This window comes from Cydia amplana, chromosome Z (genome assembly GCF_948474715.1).
Source record: "Cydia amplana chromosome Z, ilCydAmpl1.1, whole genome shotgun sequence".
NCBI classification, from domain to species: Eukaryota; Metazoa; Arthropoda; class Insecta; order Lepidoptera; family Tortricidae; genus Cydia; species Cydia amplana.
The window spans coordinates 27,752,838-27,773,221 of NC_086096.1; the positions used below are offsets into that span (position 1 = coordinate 27,752,838).

General features: G+C 36.3%; 1 protein-coding gene across 3 annotated transcripts in view; it reads left to right on the forward strand.

The window, feature by feature from the left end:
- LOC134661406 (filamin-C) overlaps positions 1 to 20,384 on the forward strand; it is a 102,519-nt gene that overhangs the window by 10,855 nt on the left and 71,280 nt on the right. For all 3 annotated transcript variants that reach the window (XM_063517474.1, XM_063517476.1, XM_063517475.1), the window contains exons 2-8: positions 15,130 to 15,427; positions 15,519 to 15,699; positions 16,570 to 16,669; positions 17,996 to 18,138; positions 18,263 to 18,486; positions 18,596 to 18,737; positions 18,948 to 19,111. In XM_063517474.1, coding sequence (XP_063373544.1) covers positions 15,212 to 15,427; positions 15,519 to 15,699; positions 16,570 to 16,669; positions 17,996 to 18,138; positions 18,263 to 18,486; positions 18,596 to 18,737; positions 18,948 to 19,111 — 1,170 coding nt within the window. In that variant the 5' untranslated portion in view covers positions 15,130 to 15,211. The remainder of the gene's footprint in view (positions 1 to 15,129; positions 15,428 to 15,518; positions 15,700 to 16,569; positions 16,670 to 17,995; positions 18,139 to 18,262; positions 18,487 to 18,595; positions 18,738 to 18,947; positions 19,112 to 20,384) is intronic.

The following is a 20,384-nucleotide window of genomic DNA, read 5'->3' on the forward strand; positions in this document are numbered from 1 at the left end:
GTAGCCATCAATAAGCAACGTAGTGCATGAATATAGAGCGGCTAGTACAAGCGCTGGATCCGAAGTATGATGGATGACCGGACCGGGCCGGCACCGGCAGGTTGTCCCTCCCGAGACTGGGGCGCGAGGGGACTTTGCGGCTGATAGCTCTAATCGATCACGAGCTCCAGGTGAACAACGATTCTATGTCACTTTAGATTGGTCTTCAATACATACACAATTGAATTTTAAATTAGTTTACTTGATGTCAGTTTGAAAGTTGCTAGTTGTTGTATTCAATGCAATAAGTTAAATACGAGTATTTTCTTTAGAGAGTTAATTTTAGTTACATGGTTGAAGTAACGTTAACACTTTGGTACCTACCTATTTACATTATGTGTGTAAATCCAATACGGGCAAATTTTTAACAGTGGTTAGCATAGGACCTAAGAAGTATATTGAGATAGATTTTGCTTAGAAATAAAATGAAAATTTTCACCATACAAAATAATTCGGCCCGCAATGTAATACACCACACAAGTTACGGGATACGAGCTTTTTAAAGTAGGTAACTGTCAACGCTTGCTGGCAAGTTGGCAGTTACTAAAAAGCTCGTATCTCGTAATGTCATGTCATCTTAAATGTTTCTAGTACATTGCTGCTCGGTAAATTAAAAACAATCACGGGGTCATAATTAAGTATAACTTATAAAATACTTCTTAATTAATGATTATATGGATACATTTTACTTCCGGTTTAATTTATTGCCCGTATTCGACATACACACTGAACTTACTCTTTACAAGCTTCAACTTTAATTTCCTTTTCATCTTTCCCGGTCCTAGCACACTCAAATCTTGCAAATTGACTCGCATCCCAGTTTCCTATTGAGCTGATATTTTGTATGACCTAGTAACATTGGTAACAATGCAATGTCATTGTTACTCAACATTAAGCTGGTCTGATGACGGAGAGGGTGCAAGGAACTCTGTAATTAATCAACACAACCTCATCGAATTTGGGCTCGGTTAAGGTCGTCAATAACAGCTTCAATCAATAATAAAAAAATTACCTACACTACCTACAGCCTTGTTTATACGCTTATAACACGCTTTTATTATCAATGTCATTACTTGTGATTAAGTTAATAACGAACTAACTAACAATGATACTAGCGCTGGCGGTTCGCCAAAAAACGCTGCAAATGGTGTTAGAGATATGAAAATCGGTACGTTTGATCTTTAGGACATTTAAAACAATTTGACCCGAAGCACCAACAAATAAAAAAAAACCAGAGGAGTTATGACGTCATCTTTTTTTTGTATGGAATAAAAAAATATATTTAGAAACCTATCGTGTGTCGTATTAAACGAAAGGGCTTTCTGATCCGATTCTAAAAATATATCATATCATAAAATTCCAGTAGTTTTTTTTTAATTATAATAAAAAATAAAAATGATTTTCAAAACATACTAAGTTTGGGCTTCTCCAGATACAATACCGTTCCATATTTTTTTGTAAAATATACCTCAAATTATACCTAGTATCCTCATATCTAATTCTAATAAAGCAATTTTGAAAATATTTTCATTTAGTATTTTTTTAATTTTACAAAGTGTAATAATACCCCTGCCGAATTACTCAATACGAGTATAATGTCATTCGGGTAAAATAAGAGTATTGAAACTTGGTTTACATGTTCCTTTGGTAATATCTAATCTTTAAGTAAGAAAAAGTTCTGATGAGTGGGGGGTGGAGAACTCGGGGAAAGGGGGGGCGGGTCGTTAAAGGTGAGTATTTTCAGTTAATTATTACATAGACAATTGTTACTACGACTTATAGATTCCGAGATATAAGCGACTTCCTGAAAAAAACCATTATATATTAGCCCTTAAATGCATATTGTTGCCAAATGTCTACAAAGCATTAGACGGCTCACAGATTAAGGGTTAAACAAATTCTATTTGTTCCTGTATATTATTTCAATAGTAAAAACTAATAAATTTTCCGAATTATTACATAAATTTACGCAGTATTTTAATTTATAAAAATTACATTTGTTTATAGACGAAATGTCGGAAAACTTGGAAAAACCTGGAAGTTGATGATTTTTAGTATGTGATTTTGGGCAGATTTTTCGGGGTTTGTAATTATTTTATATTTACAAACTTTATCATAGGAACATCATAAATAGTGTACCTTTCTGACGGAAGTTAAGATTTTTCCTATACTCTTTACTAATAGCTATATATTTCCAAAAATATGATTTAGCCTATGCAACTTTTAACACTGATTTCGCAGTGAAAATCGATGATGATCGATGATATAATTTTTTTTACTATTTGTCCTAGAAACGGCAAACAGTTATGTGATACATATATTAATTTCGGGCAAAAAGAAAAAATCATGCATTTAAGGGTTAATTATAATATTATGCTTTCTTTTTAAATATTTAATTGAGAGATTCATAGATCACACTTTGTTAAATTAAAAAATATAAAAAATACTAAATGTAAATATTTTCATAATTGCTTTATTAGGGTTAGATATGATGATATTAGCTGTAATTTGAGTTATATTTTACAAAAAAATATTGAACAATACCGTTCAATCTGGAGAAGCCCAAACTTGGTATGTATTGAAAATTATTTTTATTATAATAAAAAAAAAATGACTGATATATTTAGTAGGTATTGGTAGGTAGTTTTTGCGACTTTTTGACTCACTTATTAGAGTTATTAGGTAAATAAACGATTTGTATTTTGTATTTGTAATATGTAGTAATTGTATAGATTACTGTTATTTGTGTGGATAAGCATCACTTATTGTTGATCTTAGTGTAATTTATTAATTAGCTACTCACTGTTTTTCATTGTAAATTCAAATAAACTAACGAAACTTTAGGTCTAAACTTAAAAAAAAATGTATTCTCTTTTTTGTAAAAGACTGTTTGTTTCTGAAATAAATAAATAAAAAAAAAAATATTTTTAGAATCGCCTCAGAAAGCCCTTTCGTTTAATGCCACACACGATAGGTTTCTAAACAAAACTTTTCTAATTCCATGGAATTAAAAAATGTTCATACCCTTAACATCATTTGCAGCATTTTACTGATTTTCGCGGTGTACCGCCAGCGCTGTACTAATATTTCATAACATCGCTTAAATTGTCAGATTTTTAACACGCTTTTATTAGGTCGACCTGTATGTAACTATGTAATGGAATCTTGCAAGTTAAATTTGATCCACTTCCCGGTTTCCGATTGAGCTGAAACTTTGCATACTCATGTAAGTCGGGTGACAATGCAATATTATGGTACCATAGAGCTGATCTGATGATGGAGACAGGAGGTGGCCATAGGAACTCTGTGATGAAATAACGCAACCTAATTGTGTTAGGGGTTTTTAGAATTGTCTCGATGAGTATTAGTTGTCTGTCGTAAGAAAAGTACAGTTAGCGATAAAAGCTCTTCTAATCAGTGAAGATTAATCGAACTTGAAGTGTAAACAAGCGCTCTAAATGCTTTGTATTACAATCAGGTGTATGGCGGGATTACTAGATCACGTAACATTCCGCAGGCTTGCTATAAGTTTATTCAAATGAATACCGACGTGGGCGGCTAGCTCCTCATTATCACCATCGCTCAATAACACTGCCCACGGTCATTTCCCATCCGTCTCGCACTCCAATCAACTGTTGTACTTATACACTGACACCTAGATATAGGTACACGTGAACGATCGTCATTGCACTTTGGTAAACACTATGTAACATTGCACGATCATGTTATAATTTATTAAGCGGTGGATGTAATTACTTCACTTTAATGGCACAGCATTCATGTTGCGACTGCTTGAATGCGAATTCACATTTATACCTATCCTGTGGTGATTAGCTGGAAATAGTGGATTTCCACTAGTTCCTTAGATTTCTAAGAAAGGAAAATTGCGCCGAGTTTAGTTTATTTTCGTTCCCACCTTTGGAGTGGTTTTTAAATGAATGCTTACCTACTATACACCTCCTTAGTGACTAAGTACTTACTTAAAATTGAGTTATAAAGCTTCTTCGTCAAGGACGTCTCATACAATCACGGACTTTACTCTTAGGGTTCACTTTACTTCATACTGTTATATAGTACAGTAGAGTCCGGTTATAACGACGCCCAAGGGACCGCTGATATTACGTCGTACTAACCGGACGTCGTATTAAACGAACTGCCAATTTTAATTTATTTTTTAATCAAAATAAATAGGTACATCATTTTGTATTATACGACACTTCTACGACAATCAAAGAAAAAAAAACATTACAATTAAAATATTTATTTACGTTAGTATTACAACACTTTGTCTTAAATGCAGAGACTTGTGTGTTTAGAAGAAGCCACTTTTGTAGGTACGCGTACTCACTCATCATCCGCAAATTACTCAAATCCCGTAAAATAAAAAGTCGTAATTCTTAGATGACAATCGTACATCGACAATCAAAAAATAAATAAGTAATTTGTCAAACTGTTTTTATCGCGGACTGTTTACTTTTGTTTCAACAAGCAACTTATTTATACTCAATTGAGACAATTCTTACAAAAGTATAAAAGTATGATTTCTTACAAACCCAAACTCAATTAGGATGCGTTGTTTTATCATTATCACACAGTTCCGATGGCCATCTCCTGTGTCCATCAACAGATCAGCTCGAAGGTACCAAAATATTGCATTCTCACCCAACTTACATAATTATGTATGTGAAGTTTAAGCTCAATTGAATAATGGGAATTGGGTTTTATTTAGTTTGCAAGATTACGAAAAGTCACATGACTATTTCATCTTGCTGCGTATAGGCATAGAAAGGGGGGAGGGGAGTTGGGTGCGCGGGACGGAGTAAGCTTCTTACCAACAATTTATTTGTAAAAACTACGTCGCTCGTCGTTGTAACCGGACTTGACGGACGGATTTTGTGTCAATTTCCGTCGTTAAAAGCGGTCGGTCGTTATAAGCGGAGTCGTAATAAACGGTTGTACTTTCATGTTGTTATATGCGAAGTCGTACTAACCGGACTCTACTGTATTTACATTTTAGGTTATTGACAACCAAATTAACTTGAACCCTAAATGGATCAACAATTAAAGCCTGTGACCTACCTATACTAAAGGCTGGCAGTCGGCTCTTTGATATTATACCTTAAGTAATAAATTAATAATATATCTTACGTCCTCGATCGAACCCCATAATCCCTTCATAATCAGCATTATGCGAATAGCGATGTCTTTTAGCTTAACTTATATGCTTATATTTAACAGATACCTACTTAGATACAATTATATATACAAAAAACAAGATAAGTAGGTAACTATCTGCCAATATAACAGACAACGTAGTAAATAGGTAAACTTGTACTATAACGTAAACATGCCATTTTAACAATGCGTTATGTATTAATAACCAGTCTGCCTTCAAAGACTAGTTCGTTACAAGGCAAAGATGAAATCCTCCAGTGACATTACCTACATATTTACGAGTAGGTACGTAATATGATTCAACTTACTTAACAATCTTGATCATAGGGACTTTACGACGTAGGGCCGTTTTTAGGTTTCCGTATTTCGTGTTCATTTCGTAGGTAGGTATTAAAAATGTAAGCCCGATCTATTTAGAATTGTTAAGAAGCAAGTCTTTTACATTTTTATAATTTTTATTAGAAAAAACGCTAACCTATTACAAAAACCAGCCAAGTGCGAGTCGGACTCGCGTTCCAAGGGTTCCGTACATTACACAATTTTTAACAATATGGTTTTTTTTAATGAAAAGGGAGTAAAATATTTTTTGCTAAACTATTTATCTTAAAATTATAAAAAAAATATTTGAGATGAATGAAATGAAATGAGCTCTTTCATTTGATATGTAACACGATATAGTTGTATTGCTGTTTTACCCCAAAATACCACCTACCAGAGGGCTCCATATTTAAAATTCATTTTTTTACGTTACATGTATTTTTAACAATATGTTTTTTTAATGATAAGTGAGTAAATAGTAGATTGTTAACCAAGGGGTGAAATGTACTCATTTCTGCCGAGGCAGTAGCTCGAACGCAGTGAGAGCGCCAATAGTCCGAGGCTGAAATGATGCCTTTCACCTGAGTTAAACACTCTACTTTTCATTTCGAATACGAAGAAAGTAAAATGCATGTGTTTTTTAAAAACATGAGTAAATATAAATTTTCATAGTATTTCTTGAGGGTACTTTCAATTAACAATTTAGCCAAACGGATCGTTATTTATGGAATGCGGAGTTAAATATCAGAATGGAAATTGTATAACAAATCCCTTTATTAAACCCAAATTTCAATTGCCCATTGTAATTTTTTGTTAAATCGTACTTGGAACGTAAAATGCTCTAGTGCAGAAACGTATCATTTTCTGCACACCTTAGAACAACAATGACCCTCTTTCAGAGCACGAGAAATGAAAATGTCTTTAAAAAACCCGTAGGGGTCGGATTAAAAACTAAGTACTTAAGTCCGACTCACGCTTGACTGCACATTTCTAATAGGTTTTCCTGTCATCTATAGGTAAAGAACTATTTAGTGTATTTTTTTCAAAATTTTAGACCAAGTAGTTTCAGAGATAAAGGGGGGGAATGGTAATTTTTTGCCTATTTTCTTGAATAACTGCGAAACTATTTATCTTAACATTATAAATAAAATATACTTGAGATTCTCAAAATGAGATCTTTCATTTGATATGTAACACGATATAGTTTGAAAAACTTTATTTTTTAATTTGCTCTTTTACCCCCCAAAAGTGGCTCCCATATTTAAAATTCATTTGTTTACGTTACATGTCCGTCTTTGGGTCATAAACTTACATATGTGTACCAAATTTCAACTTAATTGGTCCAGTAGTTTCGGAGAAAATAGGCTGTGACAGACGGACGGACAGACGCACGAGTGATCCTATAAGGGTTCCGGTTTTTCCTTTTGAGGTACGAAACCCTAAAAATTAAGTAAGTACCTTTAAAAAAAGACTAACCGTCTTATGAGCTGATATGTTTGAAGTCGGTGCCAAGCCAACCCTTAAAAGTATCAACACACTGTTGAACTGAATGCCGACCGAAAAGCTTAATTTTTATTCCATTTTTAACCGACTTCCAAATCTAAAAGGAGGAGGTTATCAATTCGGTTGTTTTTTTTTATTTTTTATGTTTGTTACTTCATATCTCCGTTATTACTGGACCGATTTTGAAAATTCTTTTTTTCATTGTACGTATATGCATACAGATTGGTCCCGTTTTTGTCAAAACTCAGTTCTGATGATAGGATCCATGAGGAATCGAGGGAACTCCTCAAATCTTAAAGGCATACATATAGTAATTTTTGTGTTTTTATCAACAAATCAAGCATATACATTCAAAAAAGTGACCTTTGATGAAGTGGAACTGCTGATGATTATCTGAACGGAACTCTTCAACGACGCATAGTATACGTTTGACGATTTGTCCTCTTCGTTATGTTTGTTAAGCAAGTTAAGTTTTTAAGCCACATTTTTGTCAAGCTCGAGTTCTGATGATGGGATCCATGAGGAATCGAGGGAACTCCTCAAATCTTAAAGGCATGCGTATAGAGATTTTTGTATTTTCATCAAAAAATTAAGCAACTTCATTAAAAACTGTCGCATTTGATGCAGTGGAACTGCTGATGATGATCAGAATGGAACTCTTCAACGATGCATAGTTCACGTTTGGCGATTTGTCCTCTTCGTTATATTTGTTAAGCAGGTTAAGTAAGTAAGTAAATACACTTTATTCCACCACAAAGAAAAATACAATAACAGATTTACAGTGTAAATAAAGGTAGCAACAGGCGGTCTTATCGCTGTAAGCGATCTCTTCCAGACAACCTTGGGGTAGCAGGATATAAAGAAGCTGAAGTGCTGAAGTGGTGGAGTATGTACACCAGAAGACCGGCTATACGCTGAGGGTGTTCCAGCTTCGATCGCGCCACTACGTGCACTTCAACTCGTTTGTGGTGCGCGTGCCGCGACCGCTGCAGGGGACCATCGAGTGCGCCGACTTCTGGCCGAAGGGTGTCGTGTTTCGGAGGTTCCGGGGCAAACTGTCGAATCCGACACAAGACCAGGCGATTCAACGGAGCCACGCCGTTTTGTCGCCTAAATAGTGTTTAGTTTTTTAAGTTTATATAAAATGCATATATATGTTAGTCTGTAAGGTATTTGTAGTGGGCCTTGTTGCCTGATTTAAAATGTAAAATAAATAAATAAATAAAGAACAGAAAACTTTTAAAACAGGTAGAGCACGAAATAAATTACAGGAATAAGAAGATTACACATTCGATCATATACTATTATATAAATATGTACCAATAGGTACAACCAAATAGGTTAATAAATATCACATACATATATAAATACATACAAAAATACAAACACAATATATATATATAAATATATACACAGCGGCACATTAAGGAAGAGATAAGTAATGATTCTTTAGAAGGTTTTTAAAGCTTTGGAGAGTTTTAGCACACCTAATGTCTAACGGCAGACTGTTCCACAGACGAACAGCTCGAAACGTAAAGGAGTCATTATAAAATTTCGTAGAAGAAGGAGGGGGAACTAGTTGATATTTCCGTGAAGGCCTGACGGAGGAGAGATAACTAAAACGTTCTTTAAGGTATGAAGGAGTAGCGGGGTTGAAAAGAATGCTATAGAGAAGACCTAATATATGAGAATTACGTCGAAGACGTATAGGGAGCCACTTGAGCTGGGCACGAAAGTTGGAAACATGGTCAAATTTACGCAGGTCAAATATAAATCTGATACAAAGATTTTGAAGGCGTTCAAGTTTACTAAGCTGGTCTTCATTAAGATCCAGATAACAGGTGTCGGCATAATCTAATATAGGCATAAGAAGCGATTGTGATAGCGCAATTTTGGTGGCGAAAGGCAAGAAGTTACGTAGTCGGCGAAGTGCACCCATTGATGCAAACATCCTCCTGCTTACCTCGCTAATCTGAGGGATCCAAGATAAAGTGCAGTCTATTATGATCCCGAGATTTTTTACCTGTTTAGCAAATGGAATATGGACACCATCAAACGTAATGGAAGGTAGCACAGAAAAATCAATCCTAGGAATAAGTTTAGAGCTACCCACAATTATCGTTTGGGTTTTAGTTGGGTTGACTAAAAGTCCGTAACGCCTACTCCAATCCGAAATGTTACCCAAGTCACGATGTACGCAGTTGATAATCATAGGTAGATCGCTAATGGTGCCTTGAGAGTAAATTTGTAGGTCATCGGCATAAAGGTGGTATGAGGAAGAAAGATTACTAGTAATTGAGTTTATAAAAATAGAAAAAAGAAGAGGAGACAACACGCCACCCTGCGGAACGCCGGCCAGCGTGCTGCACCACGAAGAACAGAGAGAATCAACTTTTACGCGTTGCCGACGACCTTTTAAATAACTACTAAACCAATCAATCACTGCAGGAGATATATTAAAAGAACGCAGAATTCCGAGCAGAACGTCAAAATCAACCGTGTTGAAAGCGTTACTAAAATCCAACAGCGATAACACGGTGACCTTTCTGTTGTCCATTCCTGCTCGGATGTCGTCGGTAATTTTTACGAGTGCGGTAGCCGTACCATGGCCCGTTCGGAAGCCGGACTGGAAAGGATTCAAGAGCTCATGTCTATTTAAGAAAGATGTTAACTGATGATGTACAAGGCGCTCAAGGACTTTGGAAAGGAAAGGGAGGATAGAAATTGGGCGATAGTCAGAGAAAGAGGAAGGATTTGACTTTTTCGGAAGGGGAATGACGTCAGCGTCTTTCCAAAGTGAAGGAAAAATTTTACAGGAAATTGAGTGGTTCAGGATGTGGGTAATAACAGGTACAAGGACTTAAGTGGGTTAGGCTAGTAGTTAGAGAAGTCGGTTTTTTTCTATTAAAGATTATTAGTTTTATGTTTTTGTTATGCGTGTCCGAGACTCATTGCTCTCTGGCCAACCAGTCATGTCAATAAACAGTTTTGGGCTTCGGGTAGGTACGTTTTAAGTTTCAAGATCTGGATCTGGATCAATCATTATAGGAACTGGACCTTGACAAAAATATATAGTACCTAAGAATGTTCCTTTAAATCATACTTGCTGAACAAACCACCAAACGAGAAGTACGCGTTATTGAAGAGTACCGTTCTGGTCGTCATCAGCAGTTCTACTTCATAAAATGGCACTTTTTTTTAATGCAAATGCTTGGTTTGTTAATAATACAAGATTCGCTATCCTATTTCCCTATAAGATTGAGAAATTTCATCAATTCCTCATGGATCTCATTATCAGAACTGGGTTGGACAAAAATTAAATCAACTTGGAACTATATATACTGTCAAACAAAACCAAATCGATTTAGAAATGACGGATTTCTCAGGTATCATACATACTTACAAAAAATACGGCCACATTGGTGGAGCAGGTTACCAATTTTAATGCCGGTATAAAAACATAAAAAAAACGCAAAAACGTCGTACATACTTACAAAAGTTAACAATGACATAATTACTAGGTATGTATATTAAAATAGAGGTGACGTTACGTCAGCTGGGCAATGTTGAGCTAGCAAATAGGCAACCCACGACACGTTCAAATGTAACATTTACATTAACGCAGCACCGACTTATTTAACGTGGCTCAGCCCACACTGCTTGAAATGTACTGCAGGTTGCATGTTGCAGGTGCCAGCATGCACATATGTAAACGATTGATTTGCCATTGTAAAAAAATATTATAATTAAGTAGGTAATTCTAAAATAAATAGAGTACAACTTTGTGTGCCGAAAACTACTGTCCTACTACGAGTATCTACAGTACCTACGTTTACTCAATAAATTTGTTGCATTCATACTGTAGATTAGTTATCTAGGTTTTATTATTTCGGACTCACATCAGAAAATCTTGAGCCTATAGGTTTTAACATGTATTTTTCATATAAAGAGGTCGTTAATATTTACACAGACTCCTAGCCTAGTCAGCACTCTACCCTGACCGTGCCTACGAAGCAGGAGGTCCCGGGTTCGACTTCTGGTAAACGCATTTATTCGTGTGTTTTTAACAAATTTTTGTTCCTGAGTTATGGAGTTTTCTTTGTATATGTTTAAATATAAGTAATAGGTATATCTATTATCTATATCCTATTCTAGTACCTACAACACAAGCCTCATTGAGCTTACTGTGGGAGTAGGTCGATCTGCGTAAAATTGTTCTACAATATTTATGCCCTATAATATTTATTTTTAAGATTTATCCAAACCCCGGTACGGCGCCATTGTGGAAGTTTGGAAGTGTGGAAGTTAAATTGTTTAACTACTCAAAAAGCACACTTATCAAATTTAAATTGGTACATACATTCTAAAATGACCTTAGAATACGTTGAGAAGTTGAGAAGCAGGGGGTGAGCGGTACCCGCCGTCTCATTAGCGCGTCCCGCAATTGAAGAATATGACATTTTATACTGAAGTTAGTAATTGCAGCGGTGGCTTCTCTCGCGGCATTCTTGCAAAGAGTAGCCAACACACGCAGCTCATTAACACACCTCTGAGACAAACGAGACTTGCCACGTCCGCACCAACTAAATACACCAACTACATTCTTACCCTACTTACCTTTTCCATGGCATATTGCATGCTGAAACCTTTACAGCGACACAGATTTCGACTGATTAATTTAACTGTCGGTGTTGCAGATAATTGTTATGCAGGCGCCGAGAGTAATTTACCTGCTATTATTTATCGCAAATTGGCTCAGAGTTTCTCAGGCACGTACACATGTTTTATGCTCAAAAATAAAGTTAATCCCGCTAGTTATTATTTTATTGCCTCGAGGATACGAAAATGAACGAACAGGAGTGCTCGTGTGAAATTCTATTTCAATTTACCTTATAAGTATTGTCAATAAATAATAGTACATTACGATACAAGTGCGAAAAGTAGGATATTCGCAACGAGTGGCGATAAATTAAAACACGACCGAAGGGAGTGTTTTAAATCGACACATGACAATATATTTAATCAATTTATAGTTAAGTATTTATTTTTGCAATACAACACATTTACTAGCAACACATTTGAAGTTAGGTAAATCATATTTTTGCGGATATACTTTAAACAAATAGTTTTCATGCACTTATTGACTGCATTTAGGAATAAAGGAACTATTGGATTTGTACCGTTTTGGCAACACATTGTTGGATTAAATGAAACTTTAAACATTTGAAATTTATAGTGTTAACACAACATTTTGCATTTACAATAATACAAAGAGATTTCACTTACATAATGTACTTATTTAATAGGCGTATTACGTGTTATACCATTCTCAATACTAACCTATTTCCAGTGATGCCGTTTGATATATAGGGATCAAATTCCTTACCTTCTTTTATACCCGTATCTTCTAAAGTCGTTGTTAGAAATGATTGTGTACTGAAATGCCACAAGGGTTTCCATATCAAAGAGACTTTATACCTCGTTTTTTATCATTAGAAAAAGACTACACGATTTTAACGTGTATCTTTATTGAAAACCACTTTTGAATAATAAGCCACAGCAAATATGTAATAATTATAATTAAGTATGTATACATAACATAGGTATATGTTCATTTACATTCTTTTGGCATAAGTAATAGTTAAGTACAATTTTTTTAATTGTTTTTAATAAAAGGACATGTCAAGATCGTGTAGTCTTTTCTAATGCTATAAAACGGGGTATAGTACTATTTCGAGCGCCCACAAAGGGGTATAACAAAAACTGGATCCTAACATTTTGATTAGTTTTCTGTCGTATAGGTACATAAAATGGCGTTGAGTTTTTTTGGTGCAACCCTATGGTATGGGGTGGCGTTTGTAAAGTAGGTATGTATTTCAAAGAAAATGGGGGCCTTGAATACATATGATATACCTAGTCAATATTTACGAAAATGCTCGCTCCAGTAGGTAGTCAAAAGAAATGTAGGTATCAACGTGTTTTTATTATACTTAATTTTATTACCTACTTAGATATATTAAGAATACTTTTATTAATAATAAAACTACAGTAATTAAAGGAGAACTTTTGCGCCCATTTTAATAAACTCAGTGTAGATTACAAATATTTAATGTGGTTTAAGTAGTGTCCGACCGAAACATGTTTTTTTGCCGAAACCGAAACCGAACCCGAATGTTCGGCTTTGGCTCTAGTTTCGGCCGAAACCGAAACCGAAACCGAAACTTTTGTAGACTTGTTAAAATCGTTGAAAAAATGTCATAAAACCGCTTTTACACACATATTATGGGGCTGTCAACACCCAAAGTCCTTGAAATTGATGTTACTTAAGCAGTTTTTTATGAAAATTACTAGAGTTAGGCCAAGATAATTCTGCAACGATTTTGATAAGTTGATAACACACGCAGTGCAAGTGTTATTTTAAACGTCAAAACTTCTATGAAATTATGACGTATAAATAAAATTTGCACTAGTTGCACTGCGTATGCTATTAAAATCATTGCAGAATTTTCTTGGTCTAACTCTATTCATTCACCAGTCAAACTAACATGTAGACACAGGGTCAACCAAAAACGCGAGCGCAGCGAGCGCGAAATTTTTTGTTAACAATATCGCAAGGCCGGGTACCGATCTTCACCTGGGCCGAAAAGTCCGAAGTGCCCCATTGAGGCGAACTTTCAAGTCAAAGCCGTGCTTAAGGCTTCAGGATAAGTAGTTGAGCACAGACTCCAACCAATGTCCATTGTATTCAAAAGCGAGACCGCAGGCCGAGCATGGCGCAGCGAGGCCAAAGGCTAAGCTGAAGTAGAGGACATGTGGAACACAAACCAATGGTAAATTGAGGTAAAAAGTGAGGCTAGTTTTATTATTATTATCTTGCCCAGGGCCCAGTAACATGCGACAGTGCTATCTCATTCACTTATAGGTATTGACAGCCTTTAAGCCTGCGTCAACCGTCCAGTGGCGCCCTCATTAGTGAAATTGTGTTTTATAATAAACCAATTAATGTCTGTACCTAATATACATGAATCAGTATATGTAGGTATTAATATTGTTGTCCTACTTATTCCCCAACTTTTGGTCTTTGTCCGAAGTACCATTTCGTAAGTTTCGGCCCGGCCGAAAGGTTCGGCCGTTTTTTGGCCGAAACCGAAACTACAGCCGAAACATGATTTTTTGGCCGAAACTGGCCGAAACCGAAACCGAAACCGAACCTTCGGTCGGACACTAGGTTTAAGTTTCATTAGTGGTTCCACTTCCATTATGTTTTCCATATACCTACACAGAGTATTTTTCTTAGATTCCTTTCGAATCCAGTAACTTTGTCGAAATTTGTAACGGGGCTCTTTTGCGTCAAATCTGGTAGTTCTGATTTTTTGCAGACTTATTTATGATGTTGGCCCAATAAATAATCCAAGTTTGTGACTTCGAGCGCCGAACGCAACTTTGTCAAACATAAAAAAAAACACGAAAATTTAGATTTTTTCTTAATTTTGGTTATTATATTATAACCCTAAAGGACTAGTTTTTGATAGTAATTTTTCAGCGCGTATTTAAAGTAGACTAAATTTGCTACAACACGACACTATAATTGTCTCTGTAGATCTAATAGTTTCCGAGATAAAGCCTTTAATAATTTATATATTTTTGAAATTGATTAAGTCGTAGACTAAGTGAGTGCAATGAGTATGCACTTTTGTCTCAGGCGATGCCGCTTGGCACGATTGTTCCTAAAGTTAAACCAAGCTGATTTGGCCCTTTTATATAAAGGAAACGCACGGATCATGAGCCACGACACTGGCCACGACTGACATACATTTTATTGGAACATCTGAATTCAAAAAAATAGCTCTAATAGCGAACTACTATACAGACCATAGAGTATAAAATACATTGAAACCTATTTGGTATTCATTCAAGCACAACACGCCACAACACCCCCACTAATACTATAAATACCCTATCAACCAACAAATCTAAATAAACATTTAACACAAGACACAAACCTAACCTTTCCACGAAAATTAAGCGCTTTAATACTACTTTAATACTGAATCTGCAAATATGTATATCTAAACATATAATATTTTGTTTCAGTTGACAACGAAATATAGTCCCAAAGACCAAAATGTAACTTAAGTTATGATACATCGTATTTAGTAAGTTGGATTAAATCGAGATGGAAGGGGTGCGAGTGACGCACCAGGGTGTGCGTGCGCACTCGGCAGAGGGGTCGGCCGGCCGGATCACGCAGGCGGGCCTGGCGGCGCGGAGCCCTGAGGGCACCGCTGCCAAGGGAATGCCCATCAAGGGTCATGAGGATCTTTGGGTCGAAATTCAAGCAAACACGTTTAAAAACTGGGTCAACGAAACATTAAAACCGATGGATATAAAGGTAATTATGACAATTCGCGTGCATAAATCCTAGTAAGCACATAAAACGTATGAATGGTTTCACTTACCTAGTATTATGTTTGTGGTGCCAGGTAGCAGACTTAGTGGAAGACCTACGAGACGGTACAGTTTTGTGTGCGTTAGTGGAAGCGTTACAAGGCCGGCGGCTGAAAGGCTGGAGCCCGAACCCTTCCAACCAGCATCACAAATTGGATAACGTCACTACTGCTTTGCATGCCATCGAGGACGATGGTGTTAAGCTGGTTAATATAGGTTAGTATCAGTCATACACAAGTTATCTATGTGTAGTCTCAGGGGTTTGAAAAGCTGCTACACCCCGGCGTCATCCCGTGGATATGATAAACTCTACTACTCTTTAAGTCCATAAAACTTTAAAAAAAAAAGGCGCTCGTACTGATTTTATCTCCGTTTTATCTACATTTGAAAGAAAGAAAGAAAGAAAGAAAGAAAATACATTTATTTATGACACACAGATGATAAAAACTTGTTGACACATATACAATGTATATATTATATAAGATAAAGTGCAAATGCCATAAAAGGGTCACAACTCAGCATGTAGCTGGCAAAGCCAGCGCTGTTCTTCCGTTGTGACCCAGGTGTACGCCGTTCGACGACGAGGCGGCTATGCTTCAATTAACTAATTAATAACTAGATCTATAACTATACCTAAAACATAAAAATTAAACTAAACTATTACATAAAAATTAAACTAAACTATTAATACACTGCATTTGACTGTACAAAACTGCTTATTATACATATTAAATACTCGGTTATAATGTTGCCAACCAGAAAGGTAACTAACTGTCGTCCTATAACTTCCTCTATGTGCCTCTTAACACAGGTATTTGTTACTTAAAAAGAGGCGCAAACACTTACAACTGTATAAGTAATTCCTAAACCGAATAAACACTTTTTCATTTTTCATAACCTCTTTTGCTTAGGTATCCGATTGACGTCTTATAGCCAGCATTGAAGTTATCAGGAAATCTCCTACTAGCACTTTATTAAATATTAAATTGCAGTAATTATACAGCTCGATGGGACTCATTTGAACCACTGTATCATGTGAGACTGATTTTGTGCACTGGCTAATAAATGGCTGCTATTTTGTTTTAGGTAATGTGGACATCGTGAACGGAAATTTGAAGCTTATTTTAGGTTTGATTTGGTCTCTCATAGTGCGATACCAAATTGGACGCAGTAAATTCCCACCAAGGTGAGATCTATGATCTATATAACTTAATTATGTTTTGTGTCAAAAATTCATCTGGAAACGGTAGGCAGTGCCTTTTTGTCTCGCCTTGGCGGAGGCACAGCCATGGCCACAGAAATATCTTTGATAAAAAATTTTGCGTCTAACAGAAATGTTTAATCAGTCAGCAATAATTATAATATAGTATAATAATTATGTCAGCAAAACAGTACAACCTTATTTGTCATGCAGAAAGTATGCAACTCTATCAAGAATTAAGTACAGGGCCAACATATGTTTAAGTATGTTAATTCTACAGATATAATTTGTGTCAATTTGAGACAAAGTGTAATTACCATCATATTTTACATATATATTATCAATATTAGAGAGTCGTATATACTGTTTTAACCGATCTGACTCTAAGAAAGCTGCAGCCCGTCCATCACCCTTGTGTATGAAAGCGCATGCCGCGCAAATGGAGAGGCTGAGCCGAAGCCTACTAAAAGCTTAAGTTGCGGAGGTTATATGCATCCATACTGTGAGTCGGATCTAAACTCCCAAGCGCCTCCCGCTTTGCAAAAATTCTCAAACTCTAGGGATTCGACGTGGACGGACTAACATAGGGATTAATATAGACATTTCAAACAAGACAGAAAGAGCCATAAATTACCTACTTTAGCAATTCAACTACCACATTCAATACGGATTTTCCAAACAAAATGCTAACCAGTTTATTTTATCTGCTGAATTATTGTAAAATATTGCTGATCAAATTATTATTTTGTATATATATACTCGAACTTACAAGTAAATAATTGCATACAATCCATATTAAAGCAGACGGGCGTTTTTGTCAAATATGTAAATATTATTAAATAAAATGCGGCATGGCTTTTACTTATTGGTAGATTTTTTGGTTCCATCTTATAATTAACGTCTGACCTAAATTTTAGTTTATTCTGTACATAGTTGAATAAAATCTTATGACTCAAAGCTGACTAACAACACTGAGTGACAATGAGTCTTGTTTTTGTATTTATTTCTGCAACTGAATAATATTAAAATACTACGTCACTTCATGCAAGACCGACCTATATATTCGTATTTTTTTAGAAATACTCGGTCCGGTAACACCGCCTGATCCCATCTTAGATGGCAAGAGAACCTTTATAAAATCCTATTTTTATGCGGAATCTTAAAGGCATCCAATTGTCTCGAAAGGAATAATGTCTCACGGCTGCGTGAGTTTCCTTGTTTATTTTCATTTGTTGTTTTGCTCTTAATAGCGAACAACATAGTACTTGCTGTGCTCTGTCTTTATTTACGTTACCTGTTACTTTACCGTAGAAAATTGATGCTATCGTGGCTGCAAGCTGCTCTGCCCGAGTGCCGAGTCAACAACTTGACTACGGATTGGAACAGTGGTGTGCTGCTGTCGGCTCTTTTAGATAACTGCAAGCCTGGTATTTTCCCGCACTGGAGAGAGTTAAGTGAGTATCTAAATTTGAGGTAACTTTGAGTATAAGTAAGTTTATTTAGAGAATTAATTAGTACATAAAATAAATTATTTACAAGGTTAAATTGCTAATATTACTTTGTGTGCTCAACAACCAGACCGCCACGAAGCTGTAGAGAACTGTCGCCGCGCAATGAAATTAGCTCACCGGGAGTTCGAAGTTCCCATGGTGCTAGAGCCGGAATATTTAGCTTCACCGTGGTTGGACGAACTCTCTGGCATGACTTACTTATCTTACTTTATGAAACCAAATGGACCCGGATATCGATCTACTTTGGATTGGGTTAATTCGCGATTGGAAAGGGGCATTACCAATTTCACCGTAAGTATTCACTTTTTATTTAATAGGTATTTTCTATATTCAACTCAACAACTACTATATTGTAATACATTTTCGCATTTAAGTATAATAACTTCGTTTTTTTTTTCAGACGGATTGGAATGACGGGCGTGTAGCGAACGAATTAGTGCGGTCAATGGGGGGACCGGCCCCGCCACTGAGCCGGTTGAGGCGCGACCCGGCGAGGTGGGAGGAAAACAACCAACAAGCCATTGATGCAGCAGTAAAAATTGGTAATTTTATGAAATGCGCTACACACACATTAAAAATATACATACATTATACGTACCTACATAAGAATACTCGCTGTTCATTTAAATTACTACCTATTTATACTTCTTGCCCTGCATGAATAGCAGGATCCTTTTATAGAAATAAATGTAATCGGTGAAACACTCGACAGCAACAGGTCTGCACTAAGTCGATATGTATATGTTTTACAGGCGTTCAACCAGTTTTATCAGCCCGTGATATGAGCCAAAGCGACGTTGAGCACCTGGGGGTTATGGCGTGGGCGAACCAGTTCCGAAACGTGGCGCCGCGACCGCCGGTCCACGACATGCTGCGCGTGGCGCTCGACTCCACCTCGGGCCGCGTCGGTGAACCTGTCAGTACCCAATCTAACAACTCAAAGATGCCAGCCAGGAGCGGCACCTTTAATAATATGTCACTGATACGTCATTCATTCATGAAGTACCTACTTAGGGCGGCATGTATTGCAACCCTATGAGGTACAGAACGTTACGGCCCAAAGCATCTGTAATTTTCTGGATGCAACGGGCATTAGTAATGAACTTTAAAGGGCCGTCACAATAGATCAATACTTGGTCGACGTGACACTCAAAGGCCCGATACCACCCCAATAATAAATACGTCATTCATCATTATAGGCCAATCAAATTAGATCCAAAAAAAACCTTTTGAGTAATTATTTCCCAGCAAGATGGAAATCGTTTTAATAGTTTGATAATTCCGAGTTTGCCCAGGAGGTGTGCATAATTAGCGCAGGAGTGTGCGCAATATTACAACGACAAAGGCACAATTTTCTTGTTTTGCCCATACTTCAAGATGTGATCTCAGTGACCGTGACGTCACGTTCACTTATCGTTTTGTTAAGTGCGTTTCGCGAGTGAAGTACGACTGTCGGAATTTGACTATAATTTCTGACTTTTGTGTTGCTTTAATGCAATGTATGTATCCCGTATAGACATTTGATCCTAAAAACAACGATTGATACCATAAAAGATAATTAGTTATGTAGCCTATTGATTGTATTGTAACCCAGGGAGGAAAATGGGGACTTCGTTTTGTATGGAGATGCGGTCTTCCACTATCGTCTTCATTATCATTGTGTGCTCTCACATCGAACCATTCGAACCTGTTACAAGTTTATAAGTCATTTAACCTGGTTTATTTAGAAGGCAGTGGGCACGTTAAGCAGTGCAACAATATTATCCCTTAACAAACGAATACCTACTGTACATTTTCTAATCAAAGAAGATAACAATGATTTGGAATCTTGGATCTACCTAAACCAAACACTTTGATTTTTAAATAGGATGGGTCGGGGTAAGTTGAAAACAGGGGTAAGTTAAAAAGTGGTCCGTAATTCCTGTAATATTTTTATTGTAAATGTTGAGTTTTTAACTTACAGTATTTCAATATCTCGCAGTCTGTTTTGGTTGAAAACTTATTTTTAGAGGGTATTTTATTTTCTTTTTCTTTCTTAAACGAACTGGTATCGATGAAATAGGAATGTGTGCTGCACATTTTTTAAACACAAACCTTTGTATATTGTTGTACGGTGGTACCATTGCAACACTGCTCATCTGCTCACTCATCAAAACCACCTTACCCTATGCACCTTATAGTATAACGTT